At 39.0% G+C, this 24,560-nt stretch overlaps 1 protein-coding gene and 1 pseudogene across 1 annotated transcript; one reads left to right on the top strand and one right to left on the bottom strand.

Annotated features, from left to right (window-relative positions):
- The first annotated feature begins 8,412 nt into the window (after positions 1–8,412).
- Positions 8,413–9,563, top strand: LOC119579335. The gene is made up of 3 exons (XM_037927097.1): positions 8,413–8,478; positions 8,588–8,743; positions 8,990–9,563. Exons 2-3 carry the CDS (start codon positions 8,597–8,599, stop codon positions 9,233–9,235), a joined length of 393 nt encoding a protein of 130 aa, XP_037783025.1. The 5' UTR covers positions 8,413–8,478; positions 8,588–8,596; the 3' UTR covers positions 9,236–9,563.
- Positions 9,564–18,413: 8,850 nt separating this feature from the next.
- On the bottom strand, positions 18,414–19,229 carry LOC119579334 (annotated as a pseudogene).
- Positions 19,230–24,560: the final 5,331 nt, after the last annotated feature.

Below are 24,560 nucleotides of genomic sequence, written 5' to 3'. Positions count from 1 at the left end.
TAAGTTTTGTAGACCAGGAAGGTGCTACTATAATATTGATGACTATAGACAGAAGTTGTTAGCAACTGCAGGCATGGTATTTGAGTTGGTTCAACGGGAGGTTGCAATGTCCCTCCCCTGTGCACCAGGACCAAGGAAGTTGAACAGAACCTTTACTGTGGGTGACAGGGTGTACATAAAGAATGTAAAAAAGTCGGGAGAATCAGTAAGTTTGCTCCTTTGTATGTAGGCCCCTACCGAGTGCTAAAGATTATTAATCCTGTTATTTTGAAGATAAGGAATTTGGGCACTGGTAAGGTTTTAAATGTGCACATTGACCGAGTTAAAGTTGTTGCAGAGAGTGAAATTTCTATTGATGAAAACTCATATGTGGGACGCCCATACCCACTGCCAGATGAATCGTTACATTCTCATATGCAACAAGATAATGTTACATGGGAAGAATGGCTTCTTAGAGACTTAGAAGGCGTTGACATTGATGAGGAAGCTGACGCTTTAGCTTTAGAGAATGTAGATGAAGAGAAAGATAGTATGGGTATGGAGAGTGACAGAGATTGCGTGAATGAAAGAACTAACCAAGTTTCTGCAGGTGAAAACTCCGGTGAGGCACTTCCTGGTGCTTCCGCTCCTAATCCTATCACCAATCCTGCACCACCTATTCCATCCCATCCTTACTCCTTAAGATCCTCATCCCGAGTCCCTGAGTTCCCAAGGGTAATGGACAAACCCCTTGAGTATATAAATTCCCATTCCAGATATGGCTCATAATCCAGCATCGTATTGGTCGTATTCACTCACAGATTGAGAAACTCCGCCATGGTTATATAGAACAGGCGAAGTTAGTGAATGTCCATAATCAGATATTAGATTCCCACTCACAAGATATCTCCATTATAAATGAGAGTATAAGTAATCTGGAAGCTGCATTAAATCATACAAAAATTCTTTTGAAAGATATTCAGAAAGATAATTTTAGTCTCAGACAGTCAGTTGCAACAGTGCATTTTACGTCATTGGTCCACACAGCATTTATGTCTATGTCCACTCATGTTTCCAACTTGAAGAGAGCACTTCTTGCTTCATTAAAGGGCTCTCTTGACCCATATTTACTCCCACATGATAAATTACTTGCATTATTACAGAATATTTATCACCGTGGCAAGGAACTCCTTTTTCCAGTCACCACCGACTACCTGTCCTTGTGGTACGATGTGATAAAGGTGATTCCTAGATCAGTTGAGGATGGTGTTATCCTCTATATTCAGATTCCACTTGCAGGTGACCCAGAGATGATATTTGACTTGTTTAAAGCCACTCCAATTCCCATTCCCACTGGAGAGGGATTTTTCTCTCTCCTTTCTAATGTTAAGCCTTTATTTGCCATTAGCCACACTAGAGATTATTACAAAGAATTAGAGATCTCTGACCTTGATATGTTTAACTGTGTAAAACACAACCACTTATATGTATGTACAGACATTGGTCCTATTTTTTTTTCCTCATCCACAGCTCGTTCCTGTCTATCTTCCCGATTTCTTGGACAAGACCCCGTGTCTAATTGTGACTCTGTATTGATTCGCACTTTTTGCCCGCAGTTAATTCCTGTTGAAGGTTCATTTTTATACGTAACTCCCGAGCCTTTCCAATTGTCTGTCGCTTGCCCTGGTCAACATGGAACCCGAACCCGACTCCAACTGACTGGTTCTGGTTTCCTTGTACTACCGGAGTCCTGCTCCGCCAGGAGTGATACCTTTGTTGTTCCTGCCCAGAGTACGACCCAGGGGGCTGCTGTTACCTACAATACAGCCGTCCTCAACTCTACTCTTCCCGATGCAGTCCGCAGTTTTCTGGCATCCGCCCCGCCCACACCTAAACTGGAGATCCTTTGTGTGCAAGCCCGTAGTGAAGGTGAAGCCACAGACCTTCTGCGGGAATATGAACTTCGCCACCGCATCCAGCCCCTAGAGGACGACCTATCCACTACGCACCTACTGGCCATTGCAGTTATGGGAGGACTAGTCTCTTTCGTCCTCTCTCATCTGAGCTGTGTGCTGGGAGTGGTTTGCCGTTACTGGCGACGTCGCGACGATGCTTCCGCAACTGCCCAGACGCCTGCTCCAGGGGACGACGCCATGGATCTCCTCCCTTCTCCTGGGCCCTCCCTCTCCACCCCTCAGGCTGCAGGGACGCAGCCTCATCAAAGGGGAGGGTAATGTCGTGGACAGATACGCATTATTCGTAAAACAACGCGAGGCAGAGCGGACGCACCATCCGGTCGCAACATCAGAAAATAGAACAATACGGCGAAGATGAGGGCGAAATCCAGAAAAAATGGTCAGATGAAAAGATGGTAAACAGGAAGATGACCCATGACGTCAAACTGAGCACATGACTAACAGAAGCTTCTAGAAGCCACGAATACGAAAACAACTAGTTGGAGGCGATCACTAGATATATCACAATATTCAAGTCGGGTATCAAGAAAATAACACGGAAGGCAGATAGACAAAAGTTAAAGTGATAAATACAGTGTTGAAAATTTGCTGGGACATAGGAAAGTCCTGACGCAGATAGTTTTCGAATAAGTGAAGAGAAATTATAATTATATTCATGATAACTGCTAAGGGCGTGACCGGAAGGGCCCCCATAGCGGGGATAAAAGACGGGTCGAGACAGACCAACGGAGGAGTAGGAGTTTGGAGTTGGTCTTGAAAGTCATCCCTGGTAGCACCTTGCAGCCATGTCACTTTGGTGGCATTTTTGGGTAAGCCCTATTGAAGCAGTTTAAGTGTTTCTTGTTTAAGGGGGAACATGGGGACGGGAATGTGCTATGGAAAATGTGTATTAAGTAGTTTATAAGTATTTCTTGATTGATGTATGACTATATAAAGGACCAAGAATTGTATCTGACTAAGTTCAGTTTAGAAGTAATAATCATATAATGGAATGATTATAGATTTGATTGTCAAGTTTGAAGAATGATATAATTGAAGACATATAGATTTGAATTCTAAGAGTACTGATATATTGAGTTAGCATAGAGAGTAAGGAATTAATGATTTACTTTTACGAGATCTCAGCTCTACGGAAGTGTGACTTAACAGTGATGATGATGTTAATTTCCGGTAGAGCGTAAGAATAAGTTTGTGTTTTGTATGTAATCATTAAGTATTTCCTAGAATAAGTTTGCTTGAGTTAATTGCGGCTTAGCAATATTAATTCAGTATTATGATTGCTTGATTAAGCACAAGACATTTTATGTCCATTTTCAAAATGTACTCATTTACTTTTTACTGGAGATAATCTCGAGTTTAAGTTAGTAATTGTGTAAAGACATTAACTTAGTATTTTAAATTGCTTGGTATAAGTAATTCATCTTGCCTAAATATAATTCTCACTAATTTCTGTATTTCAGTTTTGCTTACAAATATTTTTATGATTTCAATCATTGTATGTGAAGAAAGGAATTCTTTTATTAACTGCTTACATCTATTTTAAACATTGACATTGGTTAATTAATAACAGCTTGCTTAAATTTATATTATGTAGTTGTATGTTAACAATTAGAGTAAAGTTATTTGTTAAAGTTAAAAGATGGATATTTAATATGGTATGATTATTGTATTGGATTATAATGAACTCAGATGTTATATTATTGACATATAAATTTATGTGATTGACTTTACATGTTTACTATATATAATACTTTACAGTTAATAAATTAGTTGTAAATTCTCTAATAAGTTGTGAACTTTCCTAAACAAATTAATACAAGTTGAAAGAGTAAGATCTGTGAGAGAAATATGACTAGTATGAACTATTAAGATTATATCAGATATTGAGGAGATAATATATTATGTTGATGCAAAGAGGCAACAACACTCCGCCTAATAGATAGAACTCAGAGCCCAGCCTCCGCCTAATAGATAGAGCTCAGAGCCCAGCCTCCGCCTAATAGATAGAGCTCAGAGCCCAGCCTCCGCCTAATAGATAGAGCTCAGAGCCCAGCCTCCGCCTAATAGATAGAGCTCAGAGCCCAGCCTCCGCCTAATAGATAGAGCTCAGAGCCCAGCCTCCGCCTAATAGATAGAGCTCAGAGCCTAGCCTCGGTGTGTGTCCATCACTTCCTCCTCGACCAGAGTTTCCATTACTTGCACTCGATTGTGAGCCTCGAGCTTGAAGTGAACCTCGAGGTTCAGAGGAAGGATCTCACGTCCCGCAGGAGTCTGGCTTTGCCGTGCCACTGCCCTCCACCGCCTCCGCCTCCACTAAGGCGATCAGCTCCCACTCACTCGCATCTGTCTTATTGACACTTTCTGTTTTATCAACGTTTTTATCAGGAGGAAAAAGGAGTCGGCGAGCTGGTCTCTGGCCTGGATTCTGGATGAAGGTCTGAGTCGTAGCTGCCGCGAATGTACCTCTGGAGGGCCTAGCGATAACTCTCCTGCCGCCGCGGAAAGAAGCGAGTCACCGGGAATCCTCGGTGGCTCTTATCGCCTAAGATAACGTGAGACGGTTTATGGCGAGCGTGGAACACCAAGGTCACACGTTGAGAGGATAATGGTAAAAAAATAACGTCTATATATCTATCTATACACACACACACACACACACACACACACACACACACACACACACACACGCACACACATACATGTATATGTATGTATCAGGAAACTTGGACCGAAATTATATCTGGACAAATCTCTATACTGTACGCACAAGTGTGGGTCAACGATGGCAGGTTTCATTAAGGAATGGCAGGCTTAGAGGAGGTTTTGTGGTCCACATTTCTGTACGCAATATCTTAGACGAGATGTTTTTATAAGTGAATGTGAATTAGTTTCCAATAAGTTCGTGGAATTATTATCCTGTTGGGGGCTAGCCAGGGAACAAAGTGTCCAAGCAATTGCAAAGTAATAAAGTTATGTACTTGTCATGATTGATACTTGTCACGAGAGCAACTTCTTAAATACATATTCTTTAAGTATTTGAAATGTACATATTACCTCTAGTTATTTCAAGTCAAAGTATATTATTCATACAAGGGAAATATTATTATTATTATTATTATTATTATCATTATCCCCATTATCATTATTGCTCTATTAGCATTATCAATGTTATTTCTGTTGTTCTGTTACCATTATTATTATTATTTCTATTATCATTATTATTATTGGGTGATCACTGTAATTTGCGTTTCTGTTGTTGTAATTAGAAATAGAATAAGTGTTGGGAGGATATACACCTTGAAACGGTATACCATTATTATGAGAGAACATCATCTTAATGAGCATTCCTGGCTCTCATATCGCCATGGATTCCTTCGTCATTAGGAAACACATCCGAATCAACTCGCCTCATTCGACTGGCATCTCATCCGCACCAAAGGCACCAAACCCAGTCTCCGTCTCTTGAATCTACCGCCTGGGCACTGAGCTACTTTCTCGAGGTCCTTCGGCACACCATCTAGCCACGCTGCGTTCAGTTGCTGGTTCAGCCAAGTCCTGCTCTCGCCTCTCATTCGTTGCTGTGAGGGACCGTGAGGCATCTCTCTGCCACTGTAGGTCTCGACGGTAACCTGCGTTTAATTTCTCAACCAGACAGTAGTCACTTCATCCATATTCATGACATAGAGAAGGAGGGGGAAGGCGATAGATAGATAAATAGATAGATAGATAGATAGATAGGTAGACAGACAGATAGATAGATAGATAGATAGATAGATAGATAGAGAGAGAGAGAGAGAGAGAGAGAGAGATTGAGAGAAATTAAGAGAGAGAAGGAAGAGGGAGAGAAAAAGAAAGAGAGAGGAAGAGAGAGAGAGAGAGAGAGAGAGAGAGAGAGAGAGAGAGAGAGAGAGAGAGAGAGAGAGAGAGAGAGATACTCGTTATCAGTCGCTTCATTAGTAGTCACTAACCAGTGAGGCTAAGACCGAAACAATTTCGTGATAAGACGTACGTCGACGATAACTTGTTTTTGACGAGCAGTCTTGTCTCTTCGCACGTACGAACATGCACTCTCAAGAAGGATATACATGGAGAAAAGAACTCCGGGAAGTATATATGGAATAAACATTATACTCTGTCTCTCACACACACACATATGCACATATAGATACATACATAAACACACACATATACAAGAGAGAGAGAGAGAGAGAGAGGAGAGGAGAGTTCTCGTAAAGAGACTCCTCCATACCTATACCAAAGCTATAGCAATATCTACCTCTTGCTTAATAAATAATGTGGAACGGAAAGAGAGAATAAGAGGAGAGAAAAACAGTGAATACAAAATAAAGAAATAAGTAAAAAGCAGAAAAGACGAACACAAAAAGATGAGAGGGAGAGAGAGAGAAAGAGAAAAGAGAAGGAGAGGAAGAAAGGAGGAGGAGAAGAAGAGATAGATAAATAGATAGATAGATAGATAGATAGAAAGATAGACAGATAGATAGATAGATAGATAGATAGATAGATAGATAGATAGATAGATAGATAGAGAGAGAGAGAGAGAGAGAGAGAGAGAGAGAGAGAGAACTTCTCCGACTCTCTATCAGATAACTGTCAAATCTTACTATTTATAGCACTCACAATCTGACATGTCTTGAATAAAGATAAAAAGAAGGATACATTTTGAACATACTTTTTAAGTAGGAAAAACTGCTAGAATATCAAGTCTCTGCAAACGAACGAACACACACGGTCTAGAGAAGAGGAGGGGTTTACACATGAAGTTTAAGTGGTATGCACACACACAGTAATATGTGTATTCAGACATGGAAACTGTATTTAGAAAGTCTGGTGTAATCCTTTTAAAAATAAAACCATCAAGAGAAAACAAAACGAAGCCATGGGATTTCAAGTCGGTCTAGACTCCACACTGAAGTGGATATCGATGAATAATCGGGACAAGTATAAAGAGCAGGCAGAGAGACTTCAGGAGCCAGAGCAAAATCGGGTCACAAGTAATCCTGGGGGACATTTTCCTGCTAGTAAAGTGATCCATACCTCACTGGTCATGGATTATAGGCCATTTTTATATCATCCCAAAACCCTTTGCACTTTGATACACTGTTTAAAGTTGTATCACGTTCACTACAAAACATAATATCTACTGACATACAAAGTTTCTACTCACATACAGTGTTGAGAAAAGGAAAAGTTATTTTTAATTTTATTTCACATGAAAAAGTCAATAGAAACCCATAAAAGCACTTATTTGCTGGTATGATTTTTAATTACAAGCAAAAGATTGTGGAAGCTTCAAATATAATGGAAATAGTACCTGACTACTCTGCAGCTTATACTGTATGTACTTTGCAAGACTGTGGAGAGTTTAAATGTATTTCTCAGATTCAGCCAAAATATTTGTTCTTATAACATACATTGTTCTTCATATGAAAACGGAAGTTGCGTCAGGTTTTGGATCTTGTCGTATCCACCGCGAGTGAGTTCCGTATCCAGAACAAACAACTGGGTAATTCCAGTGATCACGGACATTTACTTGATTTATTGAATGAAGTACATCAATAAATCAAGATACACAGTATTTTTTCTGATATTTTTGAGCTTGTAAGGTTATACCATAGATGTACAAAATGATTTTCAAGACATTCATCAAGTCAATACCACGTCATATGACTCGGACACGTTGGAAATTCTTACTATGCCCGTCGTGATAGATGTATTTGATGTATTGCTAAAAAGGCACAGAAACCTTTTATACACCTTTGCAACAAAAAGAAACTTACGATGCGATTCGTGATTAATGAAATATAAATCCCTATCTGAGACTACGTGAAATATATTTGAAAAATATCGCCCTCTGATTGGCTGACCGGAGTGTATCAAACCGTTTTTTTATCTATCTAAATAACTTTATATGATAATATGTACATAGACTAATTAATCTACCCCTCTCCCATACATAGGCAAGGGGACATACGTATGAATATATCTTTTTTCAGTATGTCAAAAGTGTATGTGTGCATGGGTGTGTGTATATGAGATGTACCGTATGTGTATGGACACTTTTATGTGTGAATTTGCGTTGTGCATATTCCTTTCATTCGAAAGCAATCGATATAAGACTTTTAGCTCGAAAGACACGTTCTGCATTTGATTTTTCAGGTGTGACTCGTGTCCCCGGTGCCCTCCCGGGCACACGCACAGAAGCAAGGGAGTAAATTCTTCCGCACCCTTCGTTAATCATCATGTTCGTTAGCCTCTAAGTTAATATATCTTCACAACTACGAAGACAGTTTGGGAATGGACTGGCTGTACTGTGCAACTTATGGAATACATAAAATGTACACACTTATATTAACACACACACACACACACACACCATTTCGTGGGCGATAACGCTGTCAGTATAAAAAGATGGCTTATCGTGCAGGTTTTCACTCAGGCCACGGACTCCAAGCTCGGCAGGCAACCCATCCGAAACGGTCTTAACACACGCCATTCATATAATGTGAGTCTCAGCCATTAGAATTCCTTCATTTGTCGAATATATTTCGGTGAAAGAGTGTCAAACATTTCTGCAATGATATCATGGTTACTTTTTATCATTTCGTGGACAGAAAGCAAAGATGGCCAGTATTTTGTCTCGCGTTCTTCCCCGCCTCGTCTCATCCCTACACACCACACCCATCCTCAGGCGCCCACGCTCTCACAAGGCCCTCGCCAGGACCATCACCAGCTTCCATGGGCTGCAGGGCCTCGCGCAGCCATGGCGGGTAAGACTGTGCTGCCTTTGACTTGTTCACATTAGAGACAGAACTGTGGAAAGCAAGCTCAAAGGCATGTTTTGCATGCATATATATATATATATATATATATATATATATATATATTTTATATATATATTTATATATATATATATATATATATACACATATATTTATTTATTTATTTATTTATCTATTTATTTATAAATAGAGACAAAAAAGCAATGGCACTAACGCCATGCCTCTCTCCCTCAGGTGCCGACGGAAGAGGCTCCTGAGCTGGTGGAGAGCGGGGAACTGGCGCTGCACTTGGAGGCCCTCCAGCGATGGCACGACGAGGCCGACCTCTTACGGGAAGCGAGAGTCCTTCCTCCAGGCGTTGACGACCAGATCAACCTCGAGGCAGAGACTCGAGGCCAAGTCAAGGACCTCATGGAGACTCTGATTGAGGAGGAAATCCTGGACGTCCGTCGGGGTTGGGTCCTCGCCTCCAACTTTTAATGCTTTCCATATTTCTCGACTGTTCACTCCCAAGAAGAAAGCTGAACACAGCTTGCTGTTTAAGCCATACCGAGGGCTCTCCCTCGAGGCCTCTGGCTACGAGCGACGACGAAGGCGCTGTGACGCTGGACGAGGGATTCACTCCCTGGTCTCACCTGTACCGTGAATGCGGAGTTTTAGGATACGTGACTGTAACTCTTTTCTGAGTTACTGATGAAATGTTTCATGTTGACAAGGACATATCCCTATATAATGTTTGTGACAACAACCCACGTTTAAAAATAACAGGGTTGCCAATAGAGGATCTGTTTTGATAATTATATGACTGTGATATTCTGTCGTTATTGAAGAAATTCACTCATTTGATCAATAAAATAATGTTTATGTTTATATCAATAAAATATTTATATTTATCTTGTCTTTCTGAAATACCCTTGTATGAATCCCTATTTTCGGACTCCGATATAAGCTAACTGAAATACTAATTTTAACTTACAAAGAATACCTTCTTAAGAACTGTTTGCTTATCTGCTTTTCCGTTGGCACTGTTGAAAGATGGACAGGGGGAGAGAGGATTTAGAGAGAGAGAGAAAGAGAGAATTCAAATTCTAATTCTAATTCCATTAGTTACAATGGTTATTCTCATTACATAGAAAGTGATTTTACAATACATGTAAATATAAGATACACATAGCATTAATGATAGTACATATAACGCATGCCTATTCTTGTGTTTTGAAGCCTGATGTCAATGGCGATTTAAGAGATGTTCTTTTATTTCTATTTATTTATTTATTTTAATGTATTAGAGTTTCTGATATTTCTGATATTATTTGGTAATTTGTTACGGATCATGGGTCCACGTGTTCGTGTTTCCCATGCCCCTATATCTGTACGTGATCTTTTGATGTGTAGAGAGTTTACCCGTCTTGTTAAGACACTGGTTGTGTTACGTACGGTTGGAAGGATCAATAGCCACTTTGGATAAAAAACCTTGAATTATTTTGTGAATTAGTACGCAAGTGTCATAGTTACATTTGTTTTGTACTTTTAGCCAATTTAGTTTGTTTATGTGTGGGGTAATGTGGTCTGTAATTTTAAAGTTTTCTGAACGTAACCTTTGTCTGTTATGCCCCAGATGTTTGAACAATAATTAATTATACTGAAAACTAGTGTTTGTATAACGGATATCCTAGTTTTGCAGGGATCTTGTTTTTTATGTGGCTGAGGTAAATTTGTGTGCCCATTACTTTCCTATGGATATTGTCGACATGGTTCTCAAATGTCATGAATCTGTCAATGTGTACGCCTAGTTTTTTTTTACGGAAGTGCTCGGTCTTATGTAGCTGTCTTCAAATTTTATGGTGGTGTTTACTGGAATTTTGGCGAGTATGAAGATCATTGTTTTTATTGGATTTATCTCGAGGCCATTTGTGTCAAAGTGTCCTTTTACTAGTGTTTATGTCTCCTGGGTCTTTTTTATTAGTTCACCTAAGTTATTTACTGAATCACTGTGGAGAAACTGTGAATCATAGGCGTATTGAACAAGAAGGCAATTTTGGGCTATTGGTAATAAGTCATTTACGAATATTGTAAACAGGATTGGGTCTAATATAGATCCTTGTGGAACACCGAAGATACTATCTGTTTTGTTGACATTTTCTCGTGAATTTTGACTGATTGGCTTCTGTTACTGAGATAACTTCTGAACCAGTATGTATCGATGTGTTATAATAACTTACTAGTGAGGATTTCGTGGTTGACACTGTCAGAAGCCTTGAATAAATCGCACAGTGTAAGCAAGTTTATTTGATTGTTGTCTATGTTATATGTGATCTGTAATAATGCTGTTTCAGTAGACAGTTTACCTCTGAAACCATGTTGTGTTTTGGATGGTAGGTCATTTGTCTCCAGAAATATTATTAACTGGTCTGCTATGATTAGACAGTATAAGCAGTATGGTAATAGGGCGATAGTTATTGACTTTGTCTGTGTCTCCGGATTTGAAAACTGATATTACTGTTACGCCGGCCGCCTCGTCTCTCTGCCACCAACTCAAGGCAGGCTAGGCAGACGGCGTGCTATCCACAGGGTCGTGAACACTGAACAGCTCCAAGCACCACAGCCTCCCAGAACACCAGGAGGGGAAACGCCACTGGCCAGGCAGGGCACGAAATAAACACAAAATGACAGTCTTTCCTTTATTTACACAAGTTATTTACTCGTACACTTTTCTATAGGCACAATACAGGGGGAAACCAGCATGTCACACTGCACGATACAGCTTATAACAGGGCAACACAGGTATTTCAGGTCACAAGGGTACACATAAGGTCTTCACAGGAGCAGCACCCAACTGCGTCACTCTTGGCTTGTTCCTCCGCTCCTCCGCTCACAGCCAGTTGCGTCATGTTTGCCCAGGTCATCCTTTTCATGTGAACACATGTTTCGCACAGAGACAAAGACCCACTGGCGTAGCATTATTATTGCCATGTTTACAAAGCGATGGGAAATCACCGGTGGCTAGAGATGTGTTAATGATAACCGTTAGATAATAAGCCATTGCAAGTAGACTATCTCTAATAAAGTGAAAAGCAATGTCATCTGCTCCAACAGCATTAGTCACGCAGGTGTTTAATTGTTAAGATTGCTGTCCCTCTTTTTACAGGCTGTGGTCTGAAAATATTGGCCTTATCCTAACTGTATTTTGCTTAGATATGGAAGAGTTTGTGTGTTCGTATGTGAGATGTCCAATTTTAGCGAAGAAATCGTTAAATTCATTCTTATTCACTAATTCTGCAATTTAGATGATCTCTGTAATGTTTTTGGTCTGGTACAAGTGTTTAAACTATTTTCCATGTTTTAGCAGAGTCTTTTTTACAATTTGTTAATTTATTTCTAAAATAATCAGTTTTGGCTCCTTGTATAAGTGACATTTCTCTTTTTTGTTTATAATTTGCTTGGAGTACCACGTTGTGTTTGTCATTTTGAGAGCCTTTGTAATGAGCACTAGGACACGAAGTAACAATGACCCAAAAATTCGTCTGTAACCACCCTTTGTATACCTCACTTTTTTCTTTGTTTCCCCCCAATGCATTCTCTTTAATTAAAGGGTACGCAGTTATATTTCACTGTTGCTTGTTATATTAAGGTTCTACAATGGATATTTTAATGAAGAAACCGATATGTATTATTTTTGTTACTGGAGAGATTCATATAAGTTCCGGAATTATGCATGTATGGATTAAGACGAACCATATGCTTGTAATAGATGTGATCTGAGTAGATGTTAAAATGTTAAGAATATACGGTGTTAAACCCTGATATTATAATCATATCCAGAGAGAGAGAGAGAGAGAGAGAGAGAGAGAGAGAGAGAGAGAGAGAGAGAGAGAGAGAGAGAGAGAGAGAGAGAGAGAGAGAGAGAGAACAGAGACAAGTACCTGGTAAATGCCCGAAAGAGCTAGTGGCTGACTCGTGGCACTTGAATACCATTCAGATATTTCTCTCTTATTATTGAGGATTTAAAACCCATTCATGGAGTAAGTGTTATTGAAATTTATACTAGAATAATGCTAAAATGAGGGTTTCATAAAAATGATATAATGCATAAATATAAAACTACTCAGATCGTATATAATAGCATGAATATACACAATTTGTTTGTTACTCAAAAGTAGTTTTTGTTCCTACAAGAAATCAGTTATATTATTTTTTTTATTGTTTTATCATTCCTAAAATAGAATAATTGTTTCTTTTTTTTTTTAGAAATATATATTTTTTTTCTGTTTTCCTGTTTTGTTTGCTGCATGAGATGTCCATGGAGAGATGGACCAGATGTAAAGCAGATGCCATCCTTAGGAATCCCTTGAACTGATACAGTGAAGATGAAGAAATTTGAGAAAGTCTGTGCAGACCAAGGATTCAAGGAGGAAGACATAAGAGAAGGACAGTTTACTACACACCTTAGTGGAGAAGTGGACATCTGTGTCAATTAGGGTTTTTAGTTGTAAAAGTTTAATGATTTATAATTCAGTATATCAAGAAGTGTAAGATTATCAATTGTTTGATATTAACCTTCTCTCAGTTACCTCTAAGACTGAAATTAGATCATCAGTAACCCTCTTGTGATTATTGTATTTTTATAGTGTGGGTTTATCAAGAGTATGACCTAGGTAATGATACAGGAGAGCTCACACTTGGCGTTAATTAATAGTGCCCCCTCTAGATAAAGCCCGAGTGGATTTCCCAGTAGAAATAGTGGCCTGGACCGTAGAGAGAAGGAGTAGGCGCTATACACTTTACGAACGCTATTTCTGTCTGTTATACCTCTCTTGATGTCATTGTTTGTCCATGGAGTAGGAGTTTTTGTAACAAGGGGAGCGACGGCATCAATGCTGTCATTAATCACTTCCGTATAGACATTTACCTGTTTGTATACATTACCTGAATGTAAAATTTCTAAAAGAGTTGATCCTTTAGCAATCATTTGTTGGCATAATGACTGAGAGTCGTAGTTGGTAAATTCTCGGAAACTTTTTTTTTGACTGGTGGTCGTTTTGATTTCTTTAAGCGTCACCGTTAGGAGTTCGTGATCGGCAACATGGCGTGGGATGGCGTTTGTATGGAGAATGATGTCAGCTCTGTTTATTATTACATCAATTAATGACGAAGTGTTTTCTCTGACCCTTGTAGGTTTGTTGACTATTTATTCTAATTTGTTTTCCCTGATTATCTTAAGTAATTTTGCATTAAGCTTATTTAAATCAGCATTTAAATCATCCAGGATGAAAAGGTGTTTCTTTTTAAGTAACATTTCTCAAAAAAAAACTTTCTATATAATCAAAGGAACCATGGGAATGCCTATAGGCTGCACCGACAATGAATGACGGAAACATACTGCATTGTACGTTAACCTAGATATCCTCTACATCTGCACTCCTTGCAGATCTGAGTCTAGGAATATTTCAGGCTTTATTTCTAGGCCTCGCACAGTTACCGTGAAACTAGTGTAGTTGTTGTGGCTCATCGTTGTCCTGTGAGCTTTTACACTTGATATGTTGTCGAAGTTGTCCGAGAGGTGCTCTTCGATGTCTTCTTCATTAGTGTCTGGATGACAGCTGGTGATGTACAGGTACAGTGTCTCAGGCCGATCAGCTCCTATTAAGGGCTTTGGTGCTTGTCGTTCCTCTCTTGTTTTGTCTTTTGTTTCTTTGAAGTGACTGCGATGAAACCTCCATCTTCAGCATCTTCTGTTCTATCTGCGTGGTTGTTGATCACGATCGTCGGCACTACTGGAGCTGGGGTTGCAGCTGGGGAGCAGTGGGAGGGGGATCCCTGGCACCTAGTGATTAGGTGGAAGTTCCTTCTGATTGTTTTTCTTCTTATTTTTTTCTAAAGCTTCGCATAGGCGTTACTTGTGTGCCTGATTCGGTTTTCTTTTTGGCTGGTGGGCTGTTCAAGGACTGCTGGTCCTCGGGGAGGCTGGCGAGTCAGCATGGGCGCACGCCTGCCCGCTCGCTGCGGGCGGTGAGAGAGGGGAGATGGGCGGGAGGGGAAGGGAGCTGAGAGGGTCACTGGTCGCGAGTACAGCAGGCAGGGAGAGTGTGGAAAGGGATTCCTGGGTAGAGGTAGAGGGCATTCTGACAGGGGGAAGAGATGCGAATGGGAAGGACTGGTAGGAGGATTGGTCATGGGCGAGGGGTGGGGAAGGGGAGTCGGATGGGGGTTGGGGGGGGTGCCCCTTCGCATTCCTGCTTCTGCCTTATCTTGTTCAACGTTGCCTGTTGTTCGGAGAACATTCCTATTAACAGATAATTTTTTTTGTATAAAAAAGGAAGATTCTTGGTGTGTCTGTGTTTCTGGGCCTTTAGTCTTTTGGAAGAATTTAACAAAAGGAGTAGAAATACCCTTTTTTTGGTGGCGTCCAGCCCGGGGTTGGGATGTTAGTTGTTGTTGCGAACACCAGGTTTTCATTATTTACACAGTGGTCTATCATATTGTGCACAATGATGTTTATCATCTTAGTATTCCTTGTCGTGTTTCTAAGTTTTCTGGAGTCTGCTATGATAATTATGATGTCGTTGGCCTTTACGATCTCTTCTGGTCCAGAGAGTTTTTGATCTGATCACGGATAATCAATCTAGCCCACGCTTTTTTCGTAGCAACAAAGCACAGAATTGTGTTCAATACTATTATTACATTGCCGATTTGATAGACTGCTAGTCTTTGATTGTTTTCACTGTTTGGACTGTCTTCACTGCCTTCACTATTATGGTTGATGTACCCATTACCCTGAGTGGGGGAGCAGCAATTCCCCAGGTTGCCGTGGGAGTGCCCATCGTGTTTTTTTTTTTTGGGGGGGGGGGGGCAGCTATGACCCGCGCTACCGGGGGCACATGTCCTTGGGTGGAGGTCCCATTATTCTGGGAAGGGAGCTTGATATCTGGGGAAAAGAGCTCGTGTTGGCTGCATGAGAAAGCACCGGGGAAGCCCATCGGTTGGCCCTTTGACCAGGGGGAGGCAGCCAGATTTCTCTCTGACGTTTCGGGGCCACGAGCGGCCATGGTTTGCTGCGTTGTTTGGCTGAGGCGGAGAGGAGATGAAATGCGTGCGATCATCGCGGCGGCTAGACTGAGAGAGAGAAGGAGAGAAAGAGAGAGAGAGAGAGAGAGAGAGAGAGAGAGAGAGAGAAGAGAGAGAGAGAGAGAGAGAGAGAGAGAGAGAGAGAGAGAGAGAGAGAGAGAGGAGTGAAGGGAGAATGAGAGAGATAGAGAGAAAGAGAGAGAGAGAGAGAGAGAGAGAGAGAGAGAGAGAGAGAGAGAGAGAGAGAGAGAGAGAACTCTTCGCTGATTGAACAGACTTGGTAGCATCTTATCAAACTGATTATCAGGGTCGCTATCTGTAGTGCTCACTGTCCAAGCCTCCAAGAGCGTGACGTATTTGAAAAAAAAAAAAAAAATCCCGCTCAATTTTCTATATGGAAAGTACATCTTATGAAATATATATTTATTTGTTATTATTATTATCATTATTATTATTGTTATTACTATTATTATTGTTATTATTTCACTGTTATTATAGTTTTTTTCATATAATTCGTGCAAGCATTTGCCCTTTAACGAATGCAGGCTGTAAGCAGTAAAGCTAAGTGAAGGTATTAACATTTAATTACGAAATTAAGGTAATATCTGTTTCTTTACTTAAATATGCCTTTAATTTTAATATTAGAACAGGATGCAGCAGAACCAATGGGAATTTAATGATGAAAGTAAATAATATAAACAGGTATATAGAGGGAACATAAAAGCGTCTTTAAGTGTGTTAATATATATATATATATATGTATATATATATATATATATATATATATTATATATATATATATATATATATATATATATATATATATATATATATATATATATATATGCGTGTGTGTGTGAGTATGTGTGTGTTTATATGTGTGTGCGTGTGTGTGGCTAAGGACTTCAGAAAAGTACATAAGAAGAAGCAGGACACAGTGTTATCAGAGGACGCGAGGAACCTATACAAAACAAATCTAAATATTATATAGAATAGTATCTGTGATATCGGCATCGACATATGCTCGTTACAAAAGTGTCAGCGGTTGCCGCGAGCACGATGATCTCGGGCTTCAGAACTTCAGAGTAAATTTAGTTAAGCAACTCATAAACTGTAACTATAGACCTATAACTCTGATAATTGGACGCAAACCACGGGAAAACATCTTAAATGAGTTGAGATGAAATATTTAACACATGTGAAATTTGTTAGAAGCTAAGTATTAGTCTTGGCACACGTTAAAACTGCGTCTAGGGCGTGACGAAGAGAGTTGGGGAGGTGCACGGCTGACGAGGCGAAAAGCAGTCATAGAATACACAAAATAGCATTAGTATACATATTACAATGATATAACTATAGTTTGATTACAGTGTCCGTGTGCGTTCGCGTGCGTGTGTTTGTGTTTGTGCGTGTACGTTTGGGTGAGTGTTCCATATTCCACCTTCTTTGCCCGTATGTACTACACTCCACATCCTCTAAATCGGCTGTTGCAGCACGGTGTCACTTGTATGGGATATAGATAACCTGTTTACCTTGTTGAAGGTTAAGCTGGATTGTCATATATCTATGCTCCAGACATGTCACCCCCCTGGAGGTGACGTGTGTGAGCACTGTCGATAGCGCCCTCCTAATCCATTTGATTATGATACCATGTCTTTCTCTCTATATATTTATCTTATATTTTTATTCTCTCACTAATTCTTTCTGTCTACCTCTCATTATCTCCCTCTCTCTTCTCTCATTCTCATTTCTGTGTACGTGTGTGTGTGTGTTTGTATGTGTGTGTGTATGTATGTGTCTGTCTCTCTCACTCCCTCCCCCCCCCTCTCTCTCTCTCTCTCTCTCTCACACACACACACATACGCACACACACACACACATGTATATATACAAATGTATATGTATATATTATATATATATATATATATATATATATATATATATATATATATATATATATATATATATATATATATATATATATATATATATATATATTTACGTATATTCCTTTATCTATCTGCCACTCCCCTTATACCTACCAGTCACAATTAATTCACTGCCCATACTACTTGCTACAAAATTTGATATAATTTTACAAAGGGATTTTCTATATGAAATTTACCTTAGTTCCTAGTAATCTTATACTGAAGTACTAAAAGAAAATTCCTATAAGGGCTTTCCTGAAATACTAGATAAACATCTCAGTATGTGATTTATCACATAAATCAGAACATTGCAGTCATATAAGTATAAAACAGATCCTGTATTAACAATCCTCTCATCTTTTAACGTAGGTTTGTCATGGCAACACAAACTTTACATAAAAATCCTTTGTCAAGAGTAATGAACATTTCATCAGCAACTCAGTAGAGTTACAGTCACTGTATCCTAAAACTCCGCATTCAAGGTACAGGCGAAAAGGAAGTGAATCCCTCGACCAGTGTCACAGCGCCTTCGTCGTCGAGGCGGAAGGCACTTGGCTTTGGCCGTCGCCCGTGGCCGAAGGCTTCGTGGGAGAGCACTTGGTTCGGCCTGAACATCACGCTGTGTTCAGCTTCCTTCTTGGGAGTGAACAGTTCAGGCCGAAGGATTAAAAGTTGGAGGCGAGGACCCAACCCCGACGAAAATCCAGATTTCCTCCTCAATCAGAGTCTCCATGAGGTCCTTGACTTGGCCTCGAGCCTCTACCTCGAGGTTGATCTGGTCGTCAGCCACTGGAGGAAGGACTCTCGCTTCCCGTAAGAGGTCGGCCTCGTCGTGCCACCGCTGGAGGGCCTCCAAGGTGCAGCGCCAGTTCCCCGCTCTCCACCAGCTCAGGAACCTCTACCGTTGGAATCTGAGGGAGAGAGGCATTCGTTAATGCCCAATATTGTTGTTGTTTTTCTTTTTCTTTATATATATATATATATATATATATATATATATATATTATATAATATATAATATATATATATATATATATATATATATATATATATATATATATATATATATATGTATATATATAATGTGCCTTTATAGGTTGCTCTGTCTCAAGTACGAGCAAGGCAAAGGCAGCGCAGTCTTATCTGCCATGGCTGCGCGATGCCCTTCAGCCCTTGGGAGTTGGTGATGGTCCTGATGTGAGAGCGTGGGCGCCTGAGGATGGGCGTGGTGCGCAGAGAAGAGACGAGACTGGGAAGAGCGCGAGAAAGAGGCCATCTTTGTGTTCTGCCCATTAAATAATAAAAGGTGTTACATAATTGCCTATATGATGCACAAACTCTTAAAATAATATGTTGTCATTAACAGAAGCCTTTATGTTAGCATTCAAAAAAAAGAAAGAAAAGAAAGAAAAAAACTCACGGAACAGCCTAGTAAGTGGTACTCCCGTCGTAGGAACGTAGTGTACTAAGACCCTTCTTTCGGATGGGTTGTCTGTTGAACTCGGAGTGGTCTGAGTGAAAACCAGTACAATTAAGCCATCTTTTTATCTGACAGCGTCGTTGCCCACGAATATGTGTTTGTGCATACGCATTTCTCTATGTGTATGCTACTTTTGTCTTTAAGTGTGTGTTAATATAAGTATGTTTATATTATGTATTCTTGTTGAACATTGTGCAGGAAGTCCATTCCTCTGTAACTTGTCGTAATTGGGAATATACAGTGAATGAGTGGGCCCGAGAGGTGACGGGGATGCGAGTCACATATATACTGTATTTTAAACTAAACGTCTTGGGTATGGACTGTTTTTGTTTAGAAGAGGATGCACAGGCATGGAGATTCACGCACAAAAGTGCACACACACTCACACACATATTGTACATTCTCTCATACACACACAATTTTGACATAGTGTATTACGATACACGCGAACATATACATTTATTTGGTGTGGGAGTGTGGTAGAGAGAGACAAGCATATATGCATATAATTATATAGATAAATTGATAGGGAAACACACATAGACTGATACGGAGGGAGTTTCAAAGGTATATATATATATATATATATATATATATATATATATATATATATATATATATATATATATATATATATATATATTATATATATATATATATATTATATATATATATATATAATATATAATATATATACTATATAGTAATATAATATATTAATATAATATCGACAGAAGGTAATAAACAAAGAAAAGGTAGATAAAAATATGGACTGGTAAATAGATATCTAAGTGGGTGGACAGATTATTTGGAGATAGGTTTTCCATGTTTAAAGAACTATCGCGCTGTAATGAAAGAAAATGTTAGAATTAATTCCGTAAGTTTCCTCTGCATATCTAACCCACGGTCAGTTGAGTATGGATGACCTTACTTCATTGTTAACAGGAAAATATCTTACAGGATTAACTGATCTTGGCTTGCCTCCTGTGACCCGATTCAGACCTTCCTTGCCTATGTGTAGGAGTGTGGTACAAAGACAAGCCTGTATACATATAATTATATAGAAAAATGCATAGAGAAATAGAGTTACATAGATAGACAAACATACGACCGATACACAAGAAGATTCAGATGCAGAGATGAATAGACAGGTAGGTAAAAACAAACAAACAAACAAAAAACAAATAAAAAGATGGATAGATAGATGTATAAACAGAAGGACAAATTATATGGAGAGTTTAAAGAGTTATCGCTTTGTAATGAAAGAAAATGCTAGAATAATTTAAATTGCACAAGTCCCTAGTGAATTGCATTATTCCATCTTTCATATATACACACCTCAGTACATCTGACTTCGGTTTCGAATTTCTAAATCAATTTCCACCGAGTGCCCACAGGGACTATGTGTAAAACCTTGTTATTATTATTCATGTATGAGTAGATAGGTAATGTCTATGGTGCTAGTTAGATCCTAGTTGCACACTTCTTTTAGCGGGTCGTGTGGTATGGTTGGTTTAGTACTGGCCCTCCAGTTTCATACCCGGAGTGACCTAGATTCGAGGCCCTGCCAGGGAGGTTGTTATATACATGTGTGTGTGTGTGTGTATGTTAGGTTATCTCGTGCCCCTGGCATGCATCACAACGTAATGCAGTGCTATGACCTTCAAGTTAGTTAACCACACTGTCATAGCGTGATCAGAGGAAACTCGATTGTTTACTTATATGGTTCCACTAAAAATTGCGTGCCCGGCATGTTAATTGTTTAGTTTTGTAGTGTAGAGATTCTCAATCCATATTAATATTATGTTTTCGCTACTCGTATCTCACTGTACATAAATGTATAATAGTAGCACTCACTGCCACCACCCGTTTAATACGTAAGGGAACGAGGTATACTTTGGAAGAAGTCACTAAGTAAAAGTATTGTGGGAAAGATGGAAAGATTATGTATGAATATTGGGGTATGTGTAGTGCAAAATGCATGACCCAGCGAGACAAAAGAATGGGAAGACGCAACCTGAGCGAGGAGCACGAGCACGGGTACTTCCCGTGTTAAGGATTTAAGATAAGGCTATTTCAGAATACTCATGATTACTATTCCCTTCCAGGTCACCAGCAAACCTTAATTATCATTCCCTTCCAGGTCATCGCAAATAATCCTTATTCCCTTCTAGGTAATCAGCAAATGATCATGATTCCCTTCCAGGTCACCAGCAAATCCTGATGCCTATTCCCTTCCAGGTCATTAGTAAATCTTAATGTCCATTCCCTCCCAAATTATTATTATTTCCATCCAGGTCATCAACGTAAAAACAGAATTCCGCTTCTCATGGACTTAAAATAGAAGCCACTCCATAAAACATATAAAACGAAGAGTAAAGCACTAGCCTATTGTTCATTTACTCGGATGTAAATATGTCTAGATGAATACCTTGCTACTTATTAACAGTTCTCGCAACCGGACACCTTAGTCGAAGCGTGATGCAGTATCACTCGCTTATCCAATTAGTCCCCAAAAACAAAAAACATGGGGCAGCCTAGTCGAGGGTGCCTCCCGCCTCAGCCTGCAGCAGCTAATCCTCGGGAAGATGAGATTTTTATCTCTTGTTTTTGGCTAAGCATTTCATTATGGCTGTTTGTGAAAATCTTAATAAAATCAAAGAAATCTTAAAAAATCAAGAAATTCTTAAAATCGGTAATAGCATGGGAGATAAAAATGGAAGAAATTAAATAAAAATTTTGAGTCATAACTATACTATATATACACACATGTTATATATATATATATATATATATATATATATATATATATATATATATATATATATACATATATATATTTTTTTTATAAATAAACAAATATCTATCTATCTATCTATATATATATATATGTGTGTGTGTGTGTGTGCGCGCGCGTGCGTGCGTGTGTGTGTGAGTGTGTGTGTGTGTCTGTGTGTGTTTATACATACACATTTTTTTCTCTCTCTCAAGTCAAAATCTCCACTTTGATACTGGTACTTCCTTGGTGATAAGAGTGGTGGATTATATAGAAATAAGCTGCTATGATCTTTTATTCTGAAGGGTTTATATTAACAAATAAATAAATAAAACAATAAAAAAATAAAACACGTGCAAGATTTCTTGCTTATCATAGGGTATTGGTACCATCCCCCCATGCACGGGGGATGGTGTCCTCGCCTCTATGATGGGGGCTCCAGCGCACAAGCAGAGCTTCGTCCACCCATCCAACTTCGCGATATGTAGAAGTGAGAAGTCCGGCAGTTAAATCGGGCGGGAAAACCCCGGAGAATGTCTGAGGAGATCTTACTTTTCATATTTATTTGTTTTCATAAGATTGTGTCAGGCTGCCGAGGGAAAAATCAGGAGTATGCTTTTTCGAAACGAAGCATTGGTGATGACATCATAATCACCCAGTTCAATACAATTCCATGGCTCTAGGATATGTGGGCCCGGCTGGTAAGAGTAATGTTGGCATAGGGGATTGGTCATTTACTCCCATGGTTCTGGGAGAAAGTTCGAGCATAGGGGATTGGTTGTTTACTCCCACGAATCTGGGATGAAGTGCGAGCCCGGTAAGTTAAATGTTAATTTCCATGGATCTTCAAGCTAAAATCCGTAAGCTGTTCTATACATACATTTCAGAGCTTTCAGATGAGTTGCTTGGTATACCACCTTGTTAAATAGTTTCGGCGTTCTAACCATGTGTACCAAGGGGTGAAAGTTAACCCCCAACGCTTGGCGCTTGAAAATTAAATGCCCTGATCGTTTTCTATGGCGAACGTGCTTGTTAGATGAGGATTCGTACGAATATTCCGTTGCTATATTGCTTTATTTTACATTATTCAAGTAATTAAATGATATTTTGTACCTCATTCTGTATTCAGATATTCGAGAAATGCTGTATGAGTGGCAAGGAATAAAATTACGCATGTAATTTAGAAACTACATAGTCCTCACACTCTACCATCGAGCTGATGACTTGAATCTTCTGACCAAATTCTGTGTGATTGTCACTAGAAACCTATGAAAACAATATGTTAAGTTTTTAAGTAAGTGGAATGAGTTTATCGCGTAGCTGTTTCAAATTTCTCTAAAGAATAACTCAGTTGGACCAAATCGTCGCAAAAAGAAATTGGTGTGATTATTAGTATTAGTATTAGCATTTGTATTAGCATTTATTACTTTTATTATGTATCATTAGCAGTATTAGTGTTTATCATTATTTTTATGCATAAGTATTATTATTGTTATTATTATTGTTATTATCATTATTATTATCATTATTATTATCATTATTATTATTATTATTATCATTATTATTATCATTATTATTATTATCATTATTATTATTATTATTGTTATCATTATTGTTATCATTATTGTTATCATTATTGTTATCATTATTGTTATTATTATTGTTATCATTATTGTTATTATCATCATCATCATCATCATCATCATCATCATCATCATCCTCATCATCATCATCATCATCGTAATCATCATTGCTTTTACTTCGTGTTTTACATCCTATATATATATACATATATATATATTTTTTATAAATAAACAAATATCTATCTATCTATCTATCTATCTATATATATGTGTGTGTGTGTGCGCGCGCGTGCGTGTGTGTGTGTGTGAGTGTGTGTGTGTGTCTGTGTGTGTTTATACATACACATTTTTTTCTCTCTCTCAAGTCAAAATCTCCACTTTGATACTGGTACTTCCTTGGTGATAAGAGTGGTGGATTATATAGAAATAAGCTGCTATGATCTTTTATTCTGAAGGGTTTATATTAACAAATAAATAAATAAAACAATAAAAAAATAAAACACGTGCAAGATTTCTTGCTTATCATAGGGTATTGGTACCATCCCCCCATGCACGGGGGATGGTGTCCTCGCCTCTATGATGGGGGCTCCAGCGCACAAGCAGAGCTTCGTCCACCCATCCAACTTCGCGATATGTAGAAGTGAGAAGTCCGGCAGTTAAATCGGGCGGGAAAACCCCGGAGAATGTCTGAGGAGATCTTACTTTTCATATCTCTTTGTTTTCATAAGATTGTGTCAGGCTGCCGAGGGAAAAATCAGGAGTATGCTTTTTCGAAACGAAGCATTGGTGATGACATCATAATCACCCAGTTCAATACAATTCCATGGCTCTAGGATATGTGGGCCCGGCTGGTAAGAGTAATGTTGGCATAGGGGATTGGTCATTTACTCCCATGGTTCTGGGAGAAAGTTCGAGCATAGGGGATTGGTTGTTTACTCCCACGAATCTGGGATGAAGTGCGAGCCCGGTAAGT

Source organism: Penaeus monodon, chromosome 12 (assembly GCF_015228065.2).
Source record: "Penaeus monodon isolate SGIC_2016 chromosome 12, NSTDA_Pmon_1, whole genome shotgun sequence".
Classification (NCBI taxonomy): domain Eukaryota; kingdom Metazoa; phylum Arthropoda; class Malacostraca; order Decapoda; family Penaeidae; genus Penaeus; species Penaeus monodon.
The sequence above is the reverse complement of the archived record's forward strand: the minus strand, read 5'-3'. Positions and strand labels throughout refer to the sequence as shown.